At 34.5% G+C, this 20,461-nt stretch overlaps 1 protein-coding gene across 1 annotated transcript; it reads right to left on the bottom strand.

Moving 5' to 3' along the window:
• Nucleotides 1–17,388: 17,388 nt before the first annotated feature.
• LOC125666843 (arginyl-tRNA--protein transferase 1-like) lies at nt 17,389–20,461 on the bottom strand. Its single transcript, XM_048900169.2, has 3 exons — nt 20,360–20,461; nt 20,054–20,158; nt 17,389–18,028 (listed from the first exon to the last, which is right to left on the bottom strand). Exons 2-3 carry the CDS (start codon nt 20,115–20,117, stop codon nt 17,847–17,849), a joined length of 246 nt encoding a protein of 81 aa, XP_048756126.2. The 5' UTR covers nt 20,118–20,158; nt 20,360–20,461; the 3' UTR covers nt 17,389–17,846.

Raw genomic sequence — 20,461 nt, 5'->3', positions numbered from 1 at the left:
CAGGGGTCCACAAAGCAGAGCTATTAATTTTGTAGTTTTAAAAACCACTTGACAAGAAGATATAACCTCTGCACGCATATCCTTGTTGGATGCAGTTTCTTATATAGAAATAGGTCATATTAATATAAGTAATTAAAAACAAAGAATCTTAAGATGTTATGTTGCGTTGACATAGCAATCCATTTTGAAAATGACGAACAACCACAATTTCAATTAAAATTCATCAAGTTTAAAATTCTACATAAAATGCAGATTTCGTTTTTGACAAGATATAATAAGGAACGGGAAAATCAATTTTGTTACGTTCCTAAAATTACAAAAATGAATATTCATTCCAGTGTATATTATCAATCTACAGGCTACACCTTAATGCAAGTTCAAGTCTTATTAATCTGATACGTATTGAATAATCCTGTTTTTTCCTTTGATAAGAACCCTTTTAGACAGCGTCTTGTTGCACTGTTAATTACATTTTCAATTAAAGTTTAGAATAACCTCATTTACTCCAGTTTTCAAGTCAATACGAAATAATGGTGGTCAATGACCGTTACTGTCAGACGGTATGACCGGTTGCGGCGAGAAATTATTGTTTGTACATTCATCATAAGGAATTCTTTTAAAACAACTTATACAATATCAGTTGCAAAACAAGAGAGGCAAGGCAACTACCATTAATGTGGCTATTGGAAACTTGATATTGCTACAATGAAATCTTGAACAGCAATATGCAAGGTGAAGATAACGAACAGTGATCAATCTCATAACTCCTATTAGCAATACAAAATAGATAGTTGGGCAAACACGGACCCTGGACACACCAGAGGTGGGTTCAGGTGCCTAGGAGGAGTAAGCATCCGCTGTCGACCGGTCACACCCACCGTGAGCCCTATATTCTGATCAGGTAAATGGAGTTATCCGCAGTCAAAATCAGTGTGCCAAGAACGGCTTAACAATCGGAATGAAACACGTCAGACAGCATTTGACCCAATATACAATTTTATAACTTAAATCTATATTCTTATAAGGCAGAATTTATTGAAAAGTTTATACTGTAAATGACAAAAGAAAAATGTCTTGCTGTGGTCTACTCGACATTTAAATCGACGACGTTTTATCTATTTATAATAATCATGTTCATTCGTATTTCTAATCGATATTTCCAAGTGGCGTCGAAATGAAAGACACCACCGAGTCCTCCACATCTGCTTCGTACTTTAATATTTAATTGAAAATAGATATTAACGACAAAGTAACAACTCAACTTTGTGATATACAAGATGATTTCAGCTTCATCGTCGTTAACTTCGTATTGCCTTTTTTTGTAATGTTTTCATGTAGGAGTTATCGTTCGTGTGGAACGGTATACATAAACTTCCGGGAAAAGGTATACAAAGCACCCAAATACAAATATTCACATTTTATGGTATGAATTCGCTTATTAAAACATTAGAGCCTAGCCATTATACCCTAACACTGCGTTGAATAGATCACAGGTTTCCAAAAATTACAAATACAAATATTTCCTCGAGTAAGTCGTTTAAAATTAGCAACAAACTCAAAGTTGCACAACAAGTGCTGGACAGATAACACACTAGACATTAAAGATATAAAGAATTGTATTCAGTTTGGCCAAGAAAATCGAAAATCAGAACCACACCTTAAGATAACCTTCGATTACGGCGCAAGATTATTTTGTGTACATTTGAGGTCTTATTAAATATCGCTGAAGATTGCATCGGAGGTCAAAATTATAGAATGATGTACTATAAAAAATGAAATAAAATAAAATGTAAAAATATAATAAAAATCATAACATATTCTCCCACTAGGAATCTTATTAAGGTAGACTTCTCCTCTAGCCCCCCCTCCCCCTAAATAAACTTTGTACACTGTATGAAAAAGTAAATATAACGAATAGTCATCGATTCCATAAAGTAAGTGCTTGGCAAACACGGACACCTGGCCATACCAGTGGTGCAAGCATGGACGATTTAATTTCTAATTTTTACGCTGTTCATAAAACGGGAATTTCCACAAAAGCATTGTAGACGAACTGTATTCGTTTGATTTGTTTAATTGCTATCAAAAATAAACACAACCAAAGATATGAATAAAAGACAAACAAACTTAATTTAAAGAAACTACACACATATAGTGATGCCGTGGCAGAATAGTCAACTTGATGACGTAGGACACTGACTGGTAAAAGAATTAGACAGATTACACGGGTTCCCGATATATATATTTCGTCTGTATTACGAGTTGGATAACATGACGGAGGTAGCGGCGACTTTTGATCTTCGAGATATTGATTAAATTAAACTGCGTTATATGGGGATCAACGAGGACGATTTAGATGACGAGTTGTTAAGCTTTCACTTGATATTGAAATAGATCCGAGTCGCATTTGACCGTTCCTACGATACAATCAGTGTTCAACATCTCCTCCAACACAAAGCAGCACACATCTAGTCACCGCTTGTTATCTCCCTTTATATCTAATTCAGCTTTTACCAATGACACCTTTCATTTGGCTCTAATCAATTTAATTCTGCATATTAACTCTACCTGACCTGAACACACAGCCATTTGTTGTTTTCATTGTTACATACATGTATTCCTACACGCCATTTCAAAACCATTAATTAAAGCTCTTTGATGACAGAAATGATTTGTTTTTCTAGTTTAAAACATAAATTAGAAATAAAACTTATAATTCTCAAACGAAAACTTAGACGGAAAACTTTTTTTTAGAGTTTTCTGTCTAAGTTTTCGTTTGATACATGCATCAAGAAAAGAATTATAAATATCATTTCTTGAATGAATACGGTATTATGAGTTGATGAAAACGTCAAATTCCTGATAGGAATGTATTCACGCATATAATAGTTGATGGATAAAATACAAATTAGGGTATTTAGTATTCATGAAAGGCGAAGACAAAGAACAGTAATCAATTTCATAACTCCTATAAGAAATATAGATTGGACTTGGGCATCCACGGACACCTGGATATACCAGAGGTGTTCATATTGATTTATTACAACAGTAGAATATACGGTGTTGTTGTTCTTGTGGATTGCTGAGTTATGAAATACTAGTATGTGTAAACAATCTCATGTTTTCGGTAATGATCATCATGGATATTCAGTTTATTGAAAAATTCAAAGCCATTCCTATCCATAATCAAAGCAGTTCAAAATACAAATAGGAGCAAGTTATACGTAATCATAAAGGGTACAGGTTTATATAAAACACAAACAGCACCATTAGAAAACCATAATTTTGTCTTTTGCCTCTACAATGTCCACATTTAACATCATGTCTTACAGTGCAGTCAGTCTCTGGGATTCGTGATCGTCATTACCTATTACTGCTGTCCAAATCAAAAACTAGAAAACATCACAGAATAATCGCATAATTATAGGTCAATGTCAGGACTCGTTAATTGTTAAATTATGTTTAAATTGAATATAATTCAATAAAAACTAACATTTTGAATATGACAAACCAGATCCTCAACCACAGAAAACACCTTATTTAGCCTTTCTGTTTTGATAAGGAAAATGAGTATGTACTTACTCGAGGTTACCAACATGTTTCCTTGTTATTTTTATATGTAAGGTCCAAAATACAGAGCTTGCTTTTTATCAAATTTTTAAAATAAACGGGAGTGCAAAATATACATAAGTTTAAAATTAGTTTAGCTTTTATTGAAGATAATAGTGTTATACAACATACTTTCATTTTACGAATGAAGTTTTATGTTTATACTGCAAGATGCGCTGAAAAACTTCCTGTCATATGCAATATTATAAGTGATAGTTGCTTAAAACACAGAAATATGTCCTATATAAAAATGGTCAAAACGGAAAGTTTTTGTACTCAATGAAATAGATGGAACTTGCTATTTACTTAAATTGTGCCAACCATACCCACATCTCTCTCTCTTTCTCTCCCTCCCTCTCCTCTAAACATAATGTATATTACTTGTATGGCTTGAGTGTATTCACGTGCCTTATTATGTGTAGAAGAAGGAAAGAAATTCAAAACTGAAAAAAGAAAATCAAAGCCTTTGAGGGAAAATTCGCCTTGATTATTGAAAGGGATTTTCTTTCTTACATCGAGTTGTAATGTTGGCCATTTGTTCACATGCTTCCAAATCAAATATAGTACATGTACCACGTATGAAAGAATACCCAATTTTAGTCTAGAATTTATAGTTACAGAACATATTCCGAATCCAATTAAACGCAGACAGTGAGACGAATGTTTAAAGAAAGGTGCATGCTTTTAGAATGTCCATCGTAGGTGGTCAAAAAGACTAAAAATCACGTTATTGGAGTATGCCTTACTCAGATTTTATTAATTTGATGGAAATTCTTTTGACAATTTTATTGTTCCTTTGTGGTTTGGTGGGATTTGATGTTTAATTCTTCAAGAAACAACACAATATATGATTTTAAAGAGAAAAAAAAAATGCATGACGTCTGGTCGATTTGATGACGTTATCTTTGTAGCATTCCTAAAAGTCGATTTATTAAGAATTGCAGACGTAACTTTAGAGCATCAGTAATGACTTACTTCAAGGATAATTTGATCTTTCTTTTGTATTTACTGATAAATCGATTTTTTACGCTTGGTGAGCCCGTGTAGAGGCAGTAGTTTCTTATCTCTAGACATTAGTCATTCTCATTTTGCATCTATTAATAAAACATTTCTCAGAAAAAATTAATCTACTTGTGTCAACCTGGGGTTTCTAGATATATAGGAGACTCTCATCCATGAGCGTCTAGTTTTTGGGTCACAATTCTTTAATTTTAGCATTAAAATCTATTTACTTTTCTTTCGTGCTTGGAGACATCATTTCCTTTGTCAATTTTAATGATGTTGTGAAACTTTTGTAATTATGTCACTGCATTGTGTCATCTAGCTGTCTCGTTATTTATTTTCAAAGTCTATATGACATTTTACATACAAAAACAATGTTCAGTTCTAGACAGCTATGTATAATTTGAATGAAAAATTTGTTTGAATAGCATTACGTAATTGTGTCTATAAAATATCCTAAGTAAAGAACTCTCACACTGTATGATAACAACACTAACTGGCACTGGTTTAGTGCTTAGAGCGTTAGTGTCGTGACTAGGAGGTCTATAGGCGGCAGAAAGAATAAACAGGACGTTACTCAGCAACGTTAAGGAAGCCTGCACAAATACGAGAGTTGCAAATCAAAGTGTCCTACAAATACATATGATTCGGTTAATAAAAAACCCCACAGTGATATATAAATAATTGTACGAATGTTTCAATGTATGGATCAATGCTATCACATTTTTAACTAAAATTGGATGACCATGTGCTTTCGATCACGTGACTTGCTAAAATTAGACATACATTTGTCATGCAGAAAAAGTGCATACTGTAAGAACAAGACATTGATATATCAAATAAAGTTAAGATGATTCACTATAAACAAAACCCTCTTCATGTTTAATGCGAACTCTCACACATATCCATTTTCTTAACGAAATAATCAGAAAACACCTACTGTAATGGAAATTCTACTTTGTTTCCCCCTTTTTCTCATCGATTAGTATGGGTTTATGGCAATTACGAATGATATCTCTTCAATTTTCATGAACACAACGATTTGATAAAAATATATTTCAAATATTTCTTTAAATATTTAGTGCATGCCCTTGCTCTAATGCGTTTTTCATGGGATTATCCATTTGGGTTGACTTCTTTACTAAATGTAAACACTCGGATGATACAGACTAAGGGGCATATCACTCTATCTAACAAAAGTGACTGTGCCACCGCAAATTCAAAGAACGAAATCGCATTCAAGTAAATGACATATACAGAATGATGCTGAATAAAGTTGCAGCAGAATGTTGCAGTTCTTTTATGTTTTATATCATTAAATCTGTATGTACAATTTTTATCCATTCGGTGTTCAATTTTTGAATAATATTTATGCCTACCCTCCTACCCTCTCAACTTTGTTACGCAAGAATACTCTGTACCAGTATGTTATTTTATTTAAACTATACTGGGGGAAAAGAAGAAATAAAACGTTCAACACAATCAATCAAGTTTATTCCAAAACACACATAAAGGTGGAACTTGAATGTATGCAATGTAATTTCAAGTTTAAAACAAGTGTGAAAAATCCAACCAACACCACCATATATAAATATTAATAAAAATAATGTTTGTCATACACGGACAAATTTTCTTCAAAATGAAGTTTTAATTTTAGAATTTAGATAATGAGATAACTATTAAATAACTATTGTTATTCATCGTTTAGATAGCGCTATGATATATATAATATATGCATGCAATTGTTTCCTTTGTCATCATTTTTTATATCAAGCATGTAAATATTGAAGAATTCCACAAAATACCTATTTCAAAACAAATTCTGAATTTTATAAATTTGTTATACAAGATATCGTCAATACGGGATATAACGAGCTTTTCTAAGGATGTTACCATTATGAAGAACAAAATAACCTTGGGTTTGTAAATTGAAGGAAAAATGAATGATTGCAACTTTGCCAAAGTTTTCATTGCTAGACACAGTATGGACCCCTAGAATAAAGACTGGTGGAATTCATTTACATCTGGAAAACGAAATACAAGTCTAGATATTTCATTATATAAATTTAGCAACCTCATCCCACCCAAGCAACGTTATGATTTCTACACTCAGTTTATGTTCAAATATCCTAAAATGCACATTCCCTATCACAAATTTGTGAGACAGTTACCAAGACTACAAAACTATTTGACAAAAAGTGCATACTTTAAGAATTCAAACAAAACCGGTGGAAAAAAAGAATGTCCGAGTCATTTCTCTTTACAAACCTGGTCCAAAAAACTCGATGAAAGGGAACGAAAACTGCATCAATTAGTAGATTGTCCTTCATGCGAGTCTCAAAATCTGGTGCAAACTGTGCTGCACGCATCAGCCTGTGAAAATGCTAAACACATTACAACCCAAACAACAGATTTAGCAAATGGATTTGGTGAATTCAAAAGTCCAAAAGCTGACCAACTTATCTCAATACTTGAACCAACTATGGAACAAAAGTTCCAAACATCAATGAAATCTGCTCTTTCGAAGCACTACAATTTAACTGAAAAAACATGCAGTGGACATAAACAAAAATAAAAGTTACTACTGAAAAAGGAAAATACAGAAAAAATACATAGAATAATTTCTGAAGACTTAAACAATGTAAATACATTTGCTAGTGGAAAGTCATTCAGACAACTCAATAATGAACGAATGTCAATATTTTATGAAACAAGAAATGATGCTAACTGCAGAACAAAACATAACAAAACTGAAATAGGGTCAAGTCAAACAAAAAATCCATGCTGATCAGCTAGACAGCTACACTTTCAGAAAAGAAGAATTTCTCAGATTTTTTTAAGGAGCTGAATCTCGGATCAAATGTGATTTGGAAATCTCTAGCCATGTGTTTCAAGCTCAGAAACAAAAGTGGAAATTTGCTACACAATGCTGGGCAAGTGTTTAAAGAAATAGCAGAAAAGACTGACATTGATACCACAGCTTTCAACGCCACAGTGAGGGTAAGTGGAAGGGATTATTTCCAGAGGGTGAGAAGGGCGAAAAATATATATGGCAGAAACGATCAATTCCAACACCAAAGCATGTAAGCAAGATCCAAGAGGAAATTAAAACAAAAGTGCATAGTAAGGAATTGTATATCGGGGAAAAAGTAGTTCCAAAAACCTATCAAGGAAATAAACTTGCACCATCAGGAGAACTAGAAAACACAGAAATGACTGTATATGACAGAAAAATTGCACTGCACAAAATAAGATCAATAATGTTTCTGTATCAAAAAGAGCTCATGCGACCAATCAAGTGAAACGTAAACGACAATTACATGAATGCAGTTGAATTTGAATGAGAGTTCATAGTATTAGGCCTTGCTATTAACGAGAAAGAAGAACTAGAGGAACTCAGAGAGACACCTACAATGAGAAGTAGAACACCCTCTCTAAAATTATGGCACGACCACTCGGACACATTGAATCATAGTTACATCAGCGTCATGGTATCTACGTTGTATGATCCGTGGCTTATCATCACCAATAACGAGTATAAGGAAAAATGTTCAGATCGCCCTCCTATTGACGTCCAAGCCAATGTTAAAAAACTATACTTGTACATCTTGGGTCAATCAAAAAGGACTGATACTGACCAACTTTCCTTCACTAGTTCAAGAATCGAAGATCTGAAACAACTTAGTGAACCTAGAAATCAATGGCGTTCCTTTCTTTCATGTTATTAGAGCCTTTAGCGGTGATGGTCCAGCAAGGGAATTCGAGTCCGATCAACAACGTGGGGTAATTTCGGCTGCTTGTGTGGAATATCATCCAATGACCACTCAAATCCGGAATCTGCATATAGCGTCCATTCACCTTCCCTCGCTGCACGATATCACCTTTATAAAGGTGAATGCCTCTGGATCAAGTTCAGCTTGCGGAGTCCATCACCATTCAACAACCTAAAGAAGGATGAAATATTAGTGGAACTCCAGGCAAGAAATATTTATATGTATGAATGCAGTAAAACAATTACAAGAAGCTCTACAAACTATTGCATGCTATTCAAAGGCCACCAGCTTTGCTATGTACAAATGAACTCCACATTGTTGACTTGGCACAATATGAAATACCAGCATGTGAACCCCTGCACAACATCACCAATGTTGTTCAAAATCTCATCAAAGAGTTGCCTATCCATTTTTTCTGAGAAGTCAATACAAAAAGAGTTTGAACATTTCTCTTCAACAACAATAGGTGACAAAAATCAAATTCGTGGTGCTGACTGCAGGGTATTTGCTATAAAGCTAGCCCAATTTGTGTCTATTTTGTTTCAAAGTGGAAAGGTTTCTGAGGAAATTCTGGATTTATGCACAGCTCTAGTAAAAATTACAGGCCTTTGCTATATGCACTTCAGTCAAAGGACACCTAAGCAGATCTTGAGGCTTTACAATCAGACATTCCAATTCAGCTATTTATGCAAGAGTGTCATTGGATTCCCTAAAAAGATGTCAGCACGGAAGTTTTATGGCAGCCATTTTCATAGTTTGACCGTCCATGTCCCCAAACAAATAGGGTTTTCTGCCTCAGATTTTTGATTCCAGAACAAGAGGAGCGATCTTTTGGTGACCTTAGGAATATCTCATCTAACAGGCAATGTGGAAAAATTATTGATAACGCCATGCTACGATTCATTGCCAAACAACAAGACAACAGTAAGATGGACTACACACGAATTCAAGAATCTATTGTTAGGAACCAGGCCAAATTCCGTCCACCATTAGAAGATACCAAATTCTCATTAGAGTTTTTGAAGAGGTGACCAACACTCTTTCGGAAGCACTGCGAGAGAATCGTCAACTATCTAGGGGAGGATCAGTGGTGGTCTATCTCTGGTCATTACATTATCTTTCATGACGTATCATACCGTCAATCTTTAAATGAACCCCAACTTCCACATCTTGGCTCCATCACGTCTGAGAAGCAAAATCAAAACCTGAAAGATACATGGAAAACATGTATTGAAAATTTCAAGTCCAAAAAACTACAACTTCCAGTTTGAAAAATTAAGGTTCATATGGATGAATCATTGGCAAGAATAATAAAAAATGAAGGTAAATATCAATAGCTTGTAGTAAATAACTTCCTTAAATGTCTACTTGAGTAAATGAAGGACACAATGCTGTCCTTTTACACAAGTACATATTCAATTGTATTAGAAGTCTAAAAATACAATCCAATTACCTTAAGCAAGTATTTGTACCCACATTGCATGCATCTGATATGGGTAAAGTTCTAACAAGATCTCACCATCCTCATCAAAAATGCTTTTTAACCATTGTGTTCCGCAACTATACTACGTACTAAACTATATAGGACTTTTGTCTCTGATTTGATCACAAGGTTAGATGGTTCACTGGACTCCCGACATCAGCATTTAAATCAAGCAGATGTGCCTGGTATCGTTTTAGAAGTGTTTAAAACTCGAGAAAATAGTTACATGATTGGGTGTACGTGTTTGCAAATATGTTCACACGGCAACGACAGAAAAGCATTCATCATTTTATACATGGAGTCCTTATAAAGAGGATGATATATATATATATATATATATATATATATATATGAGAGAGAGAGAGAGAGAGAGAGAGAGAGAGAGAGAGAGAGAGAATTTAAACTTTAATATGATATCGATATAATCTAGGTACAGTAAAGCTCTAATCTACTAAATCGTTAATATTTTCATGAAAGAACAATTTAATGGAAGCTGATAAAAATAGCACCATACACCTAATTACATAATATCAAAAACGCACGGCCTATATACACTGAACTCAATTACATAAAGTTGAAACCTTGACTCATAATTATAATGCATGATGGATTACGATGTTGAAACATACAGTTTTAGATGTCCATATTTTGCTGTATTCGTGGATTTTCTGCTACATATTATGCATGCAAATTAATCAAATTAACCAACAATGTCCAATGTTTATATCCAATCAAAATCAGGTATATTCCATGAAGGAAAACTAGATTATCAACAGGAGGCTCATGGGCCTTACCATTCACCTGAGAGCATTATATATATCTTAACTATCTAGTCTGAGCTTCTAAAATTTGTAAATTACATGTACATATTAATGTACGGAAATATGTACATATTAATGTACGGAAATATCTTCTTACATATTGTTTATTTGATGATTGACCTTGTCGTTAGTTCAAGGTCCTGGAACAATAATCAAAAACTTTTTAGTGACATTGCCGCGTCTTGGTGTCCTTAAAGGTTGGGAGCCAGGAGGAAGTTCTGGTCCCGGTTGAAATTAATACAAAACCATAAATGCACATGGCAGTGTACCGAGGTCAATAATACATAACGTCGTTTACTGCCATTTTCTTAATTTCATTGAGTAAATGTTTTTTCCTAAACTTCTGATATAAAAGAAATCTATAGAATTGATTTGATGAAGGAGAGAATTCCAATGTTTGATGTCATTAGAAAAGAAAGTTTCCACTTCCATTTTTCCAACGTTACAAAGAAATAAAATTTATTTGATCTACGTGATGGAAGGTGAAGATAACGAACAGTAATCAATCTCATAACTCCTATAAGCAATATAAAATAAATAGTTGGGCAAATATGGACCCCTGGACACACTAGAGGTGGGATCAGGTGCCTAGGAGGAGTAATCATCCCCTGTTGACCGGTCACACCCGCCGTGAGCCCTATATCCTGATCAGGTAAACGGAGTTATCCGCAGTCAAAATCAGTGTGCCAAGAACGGCTTAACAATCAGCAAACACGTCAGACAGCATGTGACCCAATGCGAGGTTGTATTGACGAACTAGATCGTTATAACTACCATAGAATTTGCGAAATGCTGACTTCAATCGAGACTGTTGAAATCCCTGTACCATCCACTTGTTTGTCAGTAGCTTGCCTCAATTTAAAAACTGACTATACGCAGAACAAGCTCTTGCATATCGAATCAGTTGAGATATATAAACACCATATGCAGGTGGTAATGGAATATTGCTACAAAAATATGGGAAGTTGAGAATGGAGAAGCTGAAATCATCCCGTTTGTGATACAGTTGAGTTGTCAGTTTGCCGTTAATGTCTACTTTCAATAAAATATCTAAGTATGAAGCAGAAGTGGACGACCCTGTGGTGTCCTTTATTTCGAGCTCACAGGGATATATCAAATCGACATATGAATGAAAGCTATAATTGTTAATAGACAAAACCTCATCGATATATCTAAAACTCGAATTGAAGGTCACAGCGAGAGATTTTTTTCTTCTCACGTAGAAGTTTTTGAATAAATTCTGCTTCATATGAATATAAGAACAGGTCAGCTAACAAAGGAGCACAATTCGTGCCCATGGGAATTCCAACAGACTGTTGGAAGACCTGATCACCAAAGACCACGAAGATATTGTCAATGAGGAACTCTAGCATATTTTTTTTTCAACTTCAGAGTACTTGTGCGTGGAATCAGAGTGGTGTTTAACAAAGTAAGTTTTTGAATGACTGATCACTAGATATGAATATTTCCGTTTTCCGGTTTTGTTGACGAAGCAACTGTCTATGATGTCAAAAAGTCTAGTCTTTAATTTATCGTGAGGAATGGTCGTGTATAGTGTCGAAAAGTCATAGGTTTTAATGTTATTGATTTGGGAAAAATTCTGTGATTTGAAGTTTACTAAAAGTTTTTTAGAATTTTTTAGAACCCACATTTGATTAACACCGCTTCTGGCATATGTAGTCACACAGTAAGTTTGAAGTTTCTCCTCCACAGTTGTTAACATTTTCGTGAGGAGCAAAGATAGAGGCTTGGTAGAGCACATACTGGATCCAGCAATGTATCTTTGTAAGGGTTATTATGTAGTTTAGGAATCCAGCATAGGTACGGTAACTCATATTTATTCGACCCATTGACTGGAATATTAAATGTGTCTAAAACTGAAGCATGGTTTTGAAGAATTTCATCTTTTGAAAGGGCAGTTGGAGTATAAGTATGATTACCATCTGGTTGAACAGGTTCTTCTGAAATTAGTTTTCAAAAATCTGAAACATATATCATAGACAGTATTAAGTCGAAATTGTTTTGCTGTATTACTAGTGGACTTTTGCGAGAAGGGCTGACTTTTACACGAGTATACTATACGGAAACCTTTTCGTGACATATCTGTATACATGAATAAGTGATGAACCAATGCAATGTACAAAAATGTGTAAGTTGTCCAAACATTATAGAGTCATTCCGGTTCATTTCCGTACTCTACTAATTCTGAAACAGTAAAGTCTATGTGACCTAATATCCCCATAAATATTTTAGGTCACCCGATCGTCGTGCGCCATGAGTGAACATATGCCCATTCTTAACATCTTCGAAATCAAGCTGTGACTTGTCAGTTCACATGGGGCTGTTTGGACAGAAATATACTGGGGAAATGTGTTAGGATTTTTTAAAAATATTATTATGCAAGAATACAGCGACCGGCACCGTAAATCGAAGTTTTTTAAAATAAAGGGTGGACTAGTAGCTCTCTGGCATGCCCAAATGTGTTCCGAGAGAGATACAGATCTGCATTAATGCAGAAGCACAAGTAATTCCGAATTGTCGGTACGCGTAGCATGCTCTGTGTTTTACCTGTGTGTATGCTTGATTAAATAAAGCTGTATAACAACTTCATAAATTTTTATGACAAAAGAAATCGAAAAACTCCTGCTTACATTCGATTTATCATGATATAATGAGTTTTTGTGAAGTTTAAACATAAATCAAGGTATCTGTGTGAGTTATTATTTTATACCTAGGTACATGTATGCATGTAAAAATAAAATGAAGTTAGCCCCATAGGATCACGATATAACAACGATATACATGTATGTCACAAAATAACAAATCATAGTACAAAATGTAAGGTAGTGGAAAATATGACAGTCCCACTTTAAACAATATCAGATGATTTTGCCTCGATTAAACTTTCTTAAAAGTCAGTCAAATTCAATGTCAAGGTTACAACGTTAAAACATTTGAGAACAAAAGAAAGGTATTTTCACAAAAAGCATACATGAAATATAAAAGACGTATCTGTCATCATTCAAAAGGAATCAACAATGTTAAAGATCGGTTATTGTTTTAACATTTAGGTCCAACTTCAAGGTCAAAATCACTACATCAATGGGATATATTGCCAAGGTAAAACTCTGGTAAAAGTAGGTCCAACTCAAAGGTCGATACTACAAGGTTAAAAACTTTGATATCAAAAGAAAGGTTTTGTCACAAGGACTACAAATATGAATTACATGTATGAGGCCCATTGCTCACCATTCAAACGATATGACCCAAGGGTTAAGTTTCCGACAGAGAGGACAAAAATACTATGACTCAACCCCAGGCTTTAGTCACGGGGACATAAAGATCCAATCAATACAACTTCGGAACATTGCACTTTGATATGATTTGGTGTAGTCCTGATATCCTTGAAAAGAATTTCTTTTAATTTCCTGTACATTCCCATACCAGACTTTGATCCTCTATTATTACCCCACCCTATATTGTGGTTTAAACATTGAGTTTTCTGAGTTCATATCCGAGACACTGACCGACATTCCATCTGGGGTAATCCCCGCTAAATCGTTCAATGCGCCAGGAAAACAGGGTAAAATCTATGTGATGAATCTGACGTCAAAATGTTTAAGGCTGACTAGCCTCTGACAGTGGCGATACTGGTAGCTGAAGTTGACCACTCTCTCAACAGTGGTTAGACAAGTTAGGGTCTGGGTTGACAGTAAGATACACCTCACCTCAAGCATTAAGTTGACGAGGTTACGACCATGTCCTGTCTGAGGGTAGCGATGAAGCGGGGCGACTCATAGTTGAATATGCAGACATATTAGCTAAATCCGACCTTGATCTCACTAAATATTCCTGTGAGGCTCCACACATAAAGCAACGGATGCGGCTCCCGGTTGCCATATTCCAGAGAGAAGAAGCACATCCTGAGAAGATGCTAGCAACCGCTATCATTCAGTTTCATAAGTTGTTAGTTTGCTATTAATATTTACTTTCGATAGAATATTTAAGTACGAAGGTCACCAAAGACTACAAAGATATTGTCAATGAGCAAGCCTGGTGAATTTTTTATTTCAACTTCAGAGTAGCTGTGCTTGGGATCGGAGTCGTGTTTAACAAAGTACAGTTAACTCTCAACAAACCCCCACCTTTTGTTCTTTTGAATTTATGGCGTTATAACGAATTTGGCGATGAATTGAATTTCTGCCATCTTGGGGAGTAGGACTTACTATTATTGTACATGTATATGTAAGCGTTATCTTTCCTTTACGTACAAACAAAAATATCTCGTAATTTTTTCCCCAAATTTTCTAACATGATTAAAATAGTTTTATCAATAATAAAGCTTCATTTCAAAACAATATATTTACAAGACACATATAGACAGTATGTTCCAAGTTATTTAAAAACTTTTTCCAGTGTCGGTATTTAGCACACTGTATTGCTGTTTCCTGGCAGGTGAGCTGTCATTAACTGGACGAATATCAACGAGTATTTCATCCCTTGCAGTCACAATATTACCTATTGTCCTCCTTTTATGGACCCCCCATAAAACGGTAGAATAATTGGTGATTTCTGGTTGTGTATATTTCGGATGGATTCCGTGGTATGTAATAATATGCTTTTTTTTTTTTAAATTCAACAGAAACCTCTTTTGTGGGAAAGCCATAGCTAAACTGAAATATTTTTTTTACACTAAAACAACAAGACTACGGTTCATATTAAGTAATTATCTTCTTTATTCAATATTGGGAACCTCCTGCCTAGGTGTATGCCGGGGGTTGATATTGACCAATATTCCGTATCATTGATCATGTGTATCCATGGCGGTTTATCGAGATTATTAACAGTTTGAAATAGACTTTTGTAATAAAAACACCATGGCAAATGGCGATAGCGAATTTGACGCTTTGACGAGAATTTTAAGTAATAGGAAAACGTTCTTAGGAAAATGCGGCTTATTACGAAAATGGCGATGAATTGAGTGGCGATAATTCGAAAATTAACTGTAATATTTTGGATGACTGAATACTAGATATGAATATTCATTTTTCCACTTTTATTAAAGAAGCAACTGTCTATTATGTCAAAAAATATGATCTTTAAATTATATTGAAGAATGGTATTTGATGTTGATTTGAGAATCGTTTGTGATTTCAAATTAACTATACGTTCTTTAGAACTTTGTTTAACACTTACATTACACCACGTAACTCCCCCCTCTCTCTCTCTCTCTCTTTGGAGGGGAAATATTTTGTTCGAGATGTGAAATATGAACTAAATATTGACAGAGGGAGTTTTTGGGATAATAGTAATTTTGAATATTTGCGCTGTATATTGGATCGGGGAAGGATATTTCTATTCACAATTGTGATATACCGCCTCAAAATTGGGGGGGATTGGTGGTGGTGGGGGTGTATAGTGAAATTTATGGTATCTGATTTACAATTAGGGGCGAAATGCCAGGACTCGCTTCCTTTTACCGGAAACGGGAATCCCGAATTTATCTCCATTCCGGAACCGTAAAATGAAGGTTGGATTTGTTCGACAAAATGTATTTGTGGTTGTTTCTTTCAATTGTTAACTATATTTCAATATATATTTCCATCAGCAAAGTGATCGGGTTTCAGTGTAGTTGTTTCTAACTCAAAGGATTACTTCTCAAACTTTCGATAAATCATTAAAATAATTTAATATTGCTATCCTGAAAATAAAGCTAGCAATATGGTGTTTGAAATCCCTTTGGTAAATTTACAATATACACCTGTATGTCAAAAAAGTGATTAATCATTTTCTTATTATCTTCGTTTTTGTTTCAATACACCATCTGCATCATTTCAGCATTCAAAGATTCCTAGATATGTCATAATTGAACTACCTTTCACTAATCCCTCCTCCTTCTTCAAGATTTGACTATCGACATATAATGTCTAAACATAGATTTGAAATCATCGCTTTAGAACAAATACAGAGCGATGATTGTAATGAAATCCAGATTTGTGAGACAGTGAAATCATGTAGACATGTTTACGATATTGTTGACACAGTATCAGGATTACCTTGAGGGTCTTCTGAAACATCAGACAAGAAACAAGCAAGAATGAGTTAGGGGAAACTACAATTTACAACAAAAGATGTTGTTTCGAAAAGTAATGTGCATTCAGTTTCAATCGCCTATTTCAGCAAACTGGCAATTCAAATTTTCACTACTTGTGTACACTTCAAAATTGTCAGCTATGTTGGACGATTCGGGAAGCATTACCTATATATTCTACCAGAATTGAAATATACATGATACCTCTCTTTCCAGCTTTAGAGAGACACATCACTTTTGTGAGAGAGATATCTGATTTGAACATTTATAGATATACGTCCTTATCTGTCAAACCATATATCACTAAAACTCTTATACATGTAGATATCCCTTTAAGTTAAACAGATATCTTCTTAAGTAAAAAAAATATCCTTCAATATAAAAGATATCACTTTAAGCGAGATATATCCTTTATCTTAAAGAGATATCTCTGTTTCTAAATATATTCCTCTTTAAAATAAGACATTTCTCCTTAGATTAGTGATATTTCATGTTTTGAATGAATAGTAAAACGGCTTGGTATACGTAACTCTATCCACAGGGGACAGAGCTGATGTAAGGAGGGTCATGTTATTCAGCTATTTTCCTCTACAGAATAAATAACGACACTGATTTTTTTGATTTACTGTATTCTGTCCATATTTTGCATTATATCGATGCTATAAAATAACTAAATCAAAAAATATCTGTTCTACAACATATATGCACAATCTTAAATACACATATCATTGTACATTTGAATGAATTTAGTAATTCAGTAGTAAAGTGAAATTGACAACTGTCAGAACCACGTGGTTTCCTTCAGCATATCAGTAATTCACATTCTATCTATACATATATTATGGCATACAAAAGACATACTATAGCTGTACATGTAAACAAAGATTAGCTAGAGTTATGAAAAAGTCCACGAATTTACAATGAACTTATCACAACAATACGGTACAGTGAGTTGAATCAGTGATATACTTTCTGAATTTGAGGGAAAGGGTTTATCTTTTTGTTAATTCATGAGTCATTTCCTTTTCATTTCCAGCCTTCTTCTTTACATTGCGGCTACTTCCTCTTTATCTCCCATCATCTTTCTCCTTGCTCTCCTTACTCTCCTTACTCGTCTTACTGTTGCCGCCGTCATCTGCGCTTCTCCTGCCCCGCTGTCCCTTATTACTGTCATCTCCATTATTCTTGTCATCATCGTCATTTTTACTTTTGTTGTCATCGTCTTTATCTCCATTGTCAGCGTTTCTTTCTGAAATGTAAAAAGAAAAAATAGATGAATGAGACTCATTCAAGCGAATGTGGAAAGTCACAATCTTTTAACTGATGGAGAACTAATTGATCTTACAAGAAACAGAGAAAGAATATGTCAATTACGACTACGTAAATTATTTTCTACAGAAACTAAATTTAAAGTTTGAAATTTAAATTTCTCACGTCAAGTTATTCAACTTGGATAAAGCATTTAATATTCTTGCATCTTCAGAAATCTGACCACAGTTTTACTGTACCTATTGTAGTATATACACTACCCACCATAAATAAGTATACACTCACCGAAACAAAAAACTTGCGCATACAAAATATGGGTTACATGATAGATACAGATTTTTCTATGCAAAATACATAACTCTTGTATATGAATAGATAACATTAGGCTGATAACTTTTTATATCCTTATTCTTTATCAAAATACTTCATTTTTTGAACTTTCTAAAATGGGATATTATGCAAACTTTTATTTTGAAACCATTTCAAACTAATACGCAATTTCCGAGTTGCTCAATAATTATCTCCCTTTGTGGAACTCTTACGCACAATGAGACGCAAAACATACTATCGTCCACACGCGGTGGGTACAAATGCTTATCGCTGCCTTATCGTCCACTTCTGCTTCATACTTAAATATTTTATTGAAAGTAGACATTAACGGTAAACTGACAACTCAACTTATGACAAACGGGATGATTTGAGCTTCTCCATCGTCAACTTCCCACATTTATGTAGCAATATTCCATTATCACCTGCATATGGTGTTTATATATCTCAACTGATTCGATATGCAAGAGCTTGTTCTGGGTATAGTCAGTTTTTAAATCGAGGTAAGCTACTGACAAACAAGTTGATGGTACAGGGATTTCAACAGTCTCGATTGAAGTCAGCATTTCGCAAATTCTATGGTCGTTATAACGATCTACTTCGTCAATACAACCTCGCATTGGGTCAAATGCTGTCTGACGTGTTTCATACCGATTGTTAAGCCGTTCTTGGCACACTGATTTTGACTGCGGATAACTCCGTTTACCTGATCAGGATATGGGGCTCACGGCGGGTGTGACCGGTCAACAGGGGATGCTTACTCCTCCTAGGCACCTGATCCCACCTCTGGTGTGTCCAGGGGTCCGTGTTTGCCCAACTATCTATTTTGTATTGCTTGTAGGTGTTATGAGATTGATCACTGTTCGTTATCTTCACCTTCATATATTGCCTTAAGGTCGATTATCAGACATCATGCAACCACCCAATCTTTAGGGACACACAATATTAGGAAGTTTATTAGTATCTAATAATAAATTAGCTCAAACAAAAATCGATAATCACCATTTTCCTTTGATTAAAATATCACTCGTACAGAGGAGGAAATAAAAAATAATTTCATATTTAATCTAATGACCTAATTCAAACAAATATCATTCTTGATATGGTCAGTTTAATGTATACCAACGGTTGATATAAGCAAACTCTACACTTTCATGAATTTTATCCGTAGTTACATAGCTAGTCCTTAGTATATGTATACACCTTGTACCCACCCAAGCGTTCAACACAACACTTACCGTACCTCCATCACAGAAGAGCTAATATCTCGGAAGTTGCGTATTCTTAATACATATTATTGAGTATTTAATGTTGACTTTTATAAGACCTTTTGATTTTTCACCTTAAATAAATCAATATCACAATTTAACAGACTAAGCCAAAAATATTGAATGTACATCATTGTTTCACATATATTGAAATTCTACCCTTAAATGATTATTTTACTGAGATAGATTACAGATTATACACAGTGAATTCAGCTCTTTTTCATGATATTGAATATTTTTCATTCCAAAATGTGTAAAAAAAACTTATGTGTATACTTATTTATGTTGGGTAGTGTATTTATGGAGAAAATAATGTGTGTGTTATGAAAGAGATTAATGTCCATGTATATTTTCCAAGCTACTTCAATCAACTTGCTAATAAACCGGAACAAGAAAATAATTTAACTCACTCTGTCTGGCAAAGGTTTCCACCAACACCATGCCGATGATCAGAAGAACAAGAAATTTCTTCATTCTGCAGCACTGTATCAGATCGTAGCGTGTAATACTAAATTCTGAAAACAAGTAGATGTCAGATAAATTGCATTGTGATAACGGATAGAGAAATATTTCTTAAATCAAACATGGTAGAGATTGGATGATTAAAAGATTTAAACTAACCACGGATTCATCACAAGAACTGTTCTTACATATGCGATTAAACCTAAAATAATTTTTTGATATCTCATGCAAGGACAACAACGTTATGATCTTACCTTAAGCAATACGATGGCGTCCTGAATTCACTGCAGGTAGCTATACCTCTTCATTCGGTTTTGGACCCTTTTATAGTCGCTATCGATGACAGGGGTCCACAA

The sequence above is a fragment of the Ostrea edulis genome, chromosome 10, assembly GCF_947568905.1.
Source record: "Ostrea edulis chromosome 10, xbOstEdul1.1, whole genome shotgun sequence".
Lineage (NCBI taxonomy): Eukaryota > Metazoa > Mollusca > Bivalvia > Ostreida > Ostreidae > Ostrea > Ostrea edulis.
Note: the sequence above shows the minus strand (reverse complement) of the source record. Positions and strands in the feature narration are given on the sequence as shown.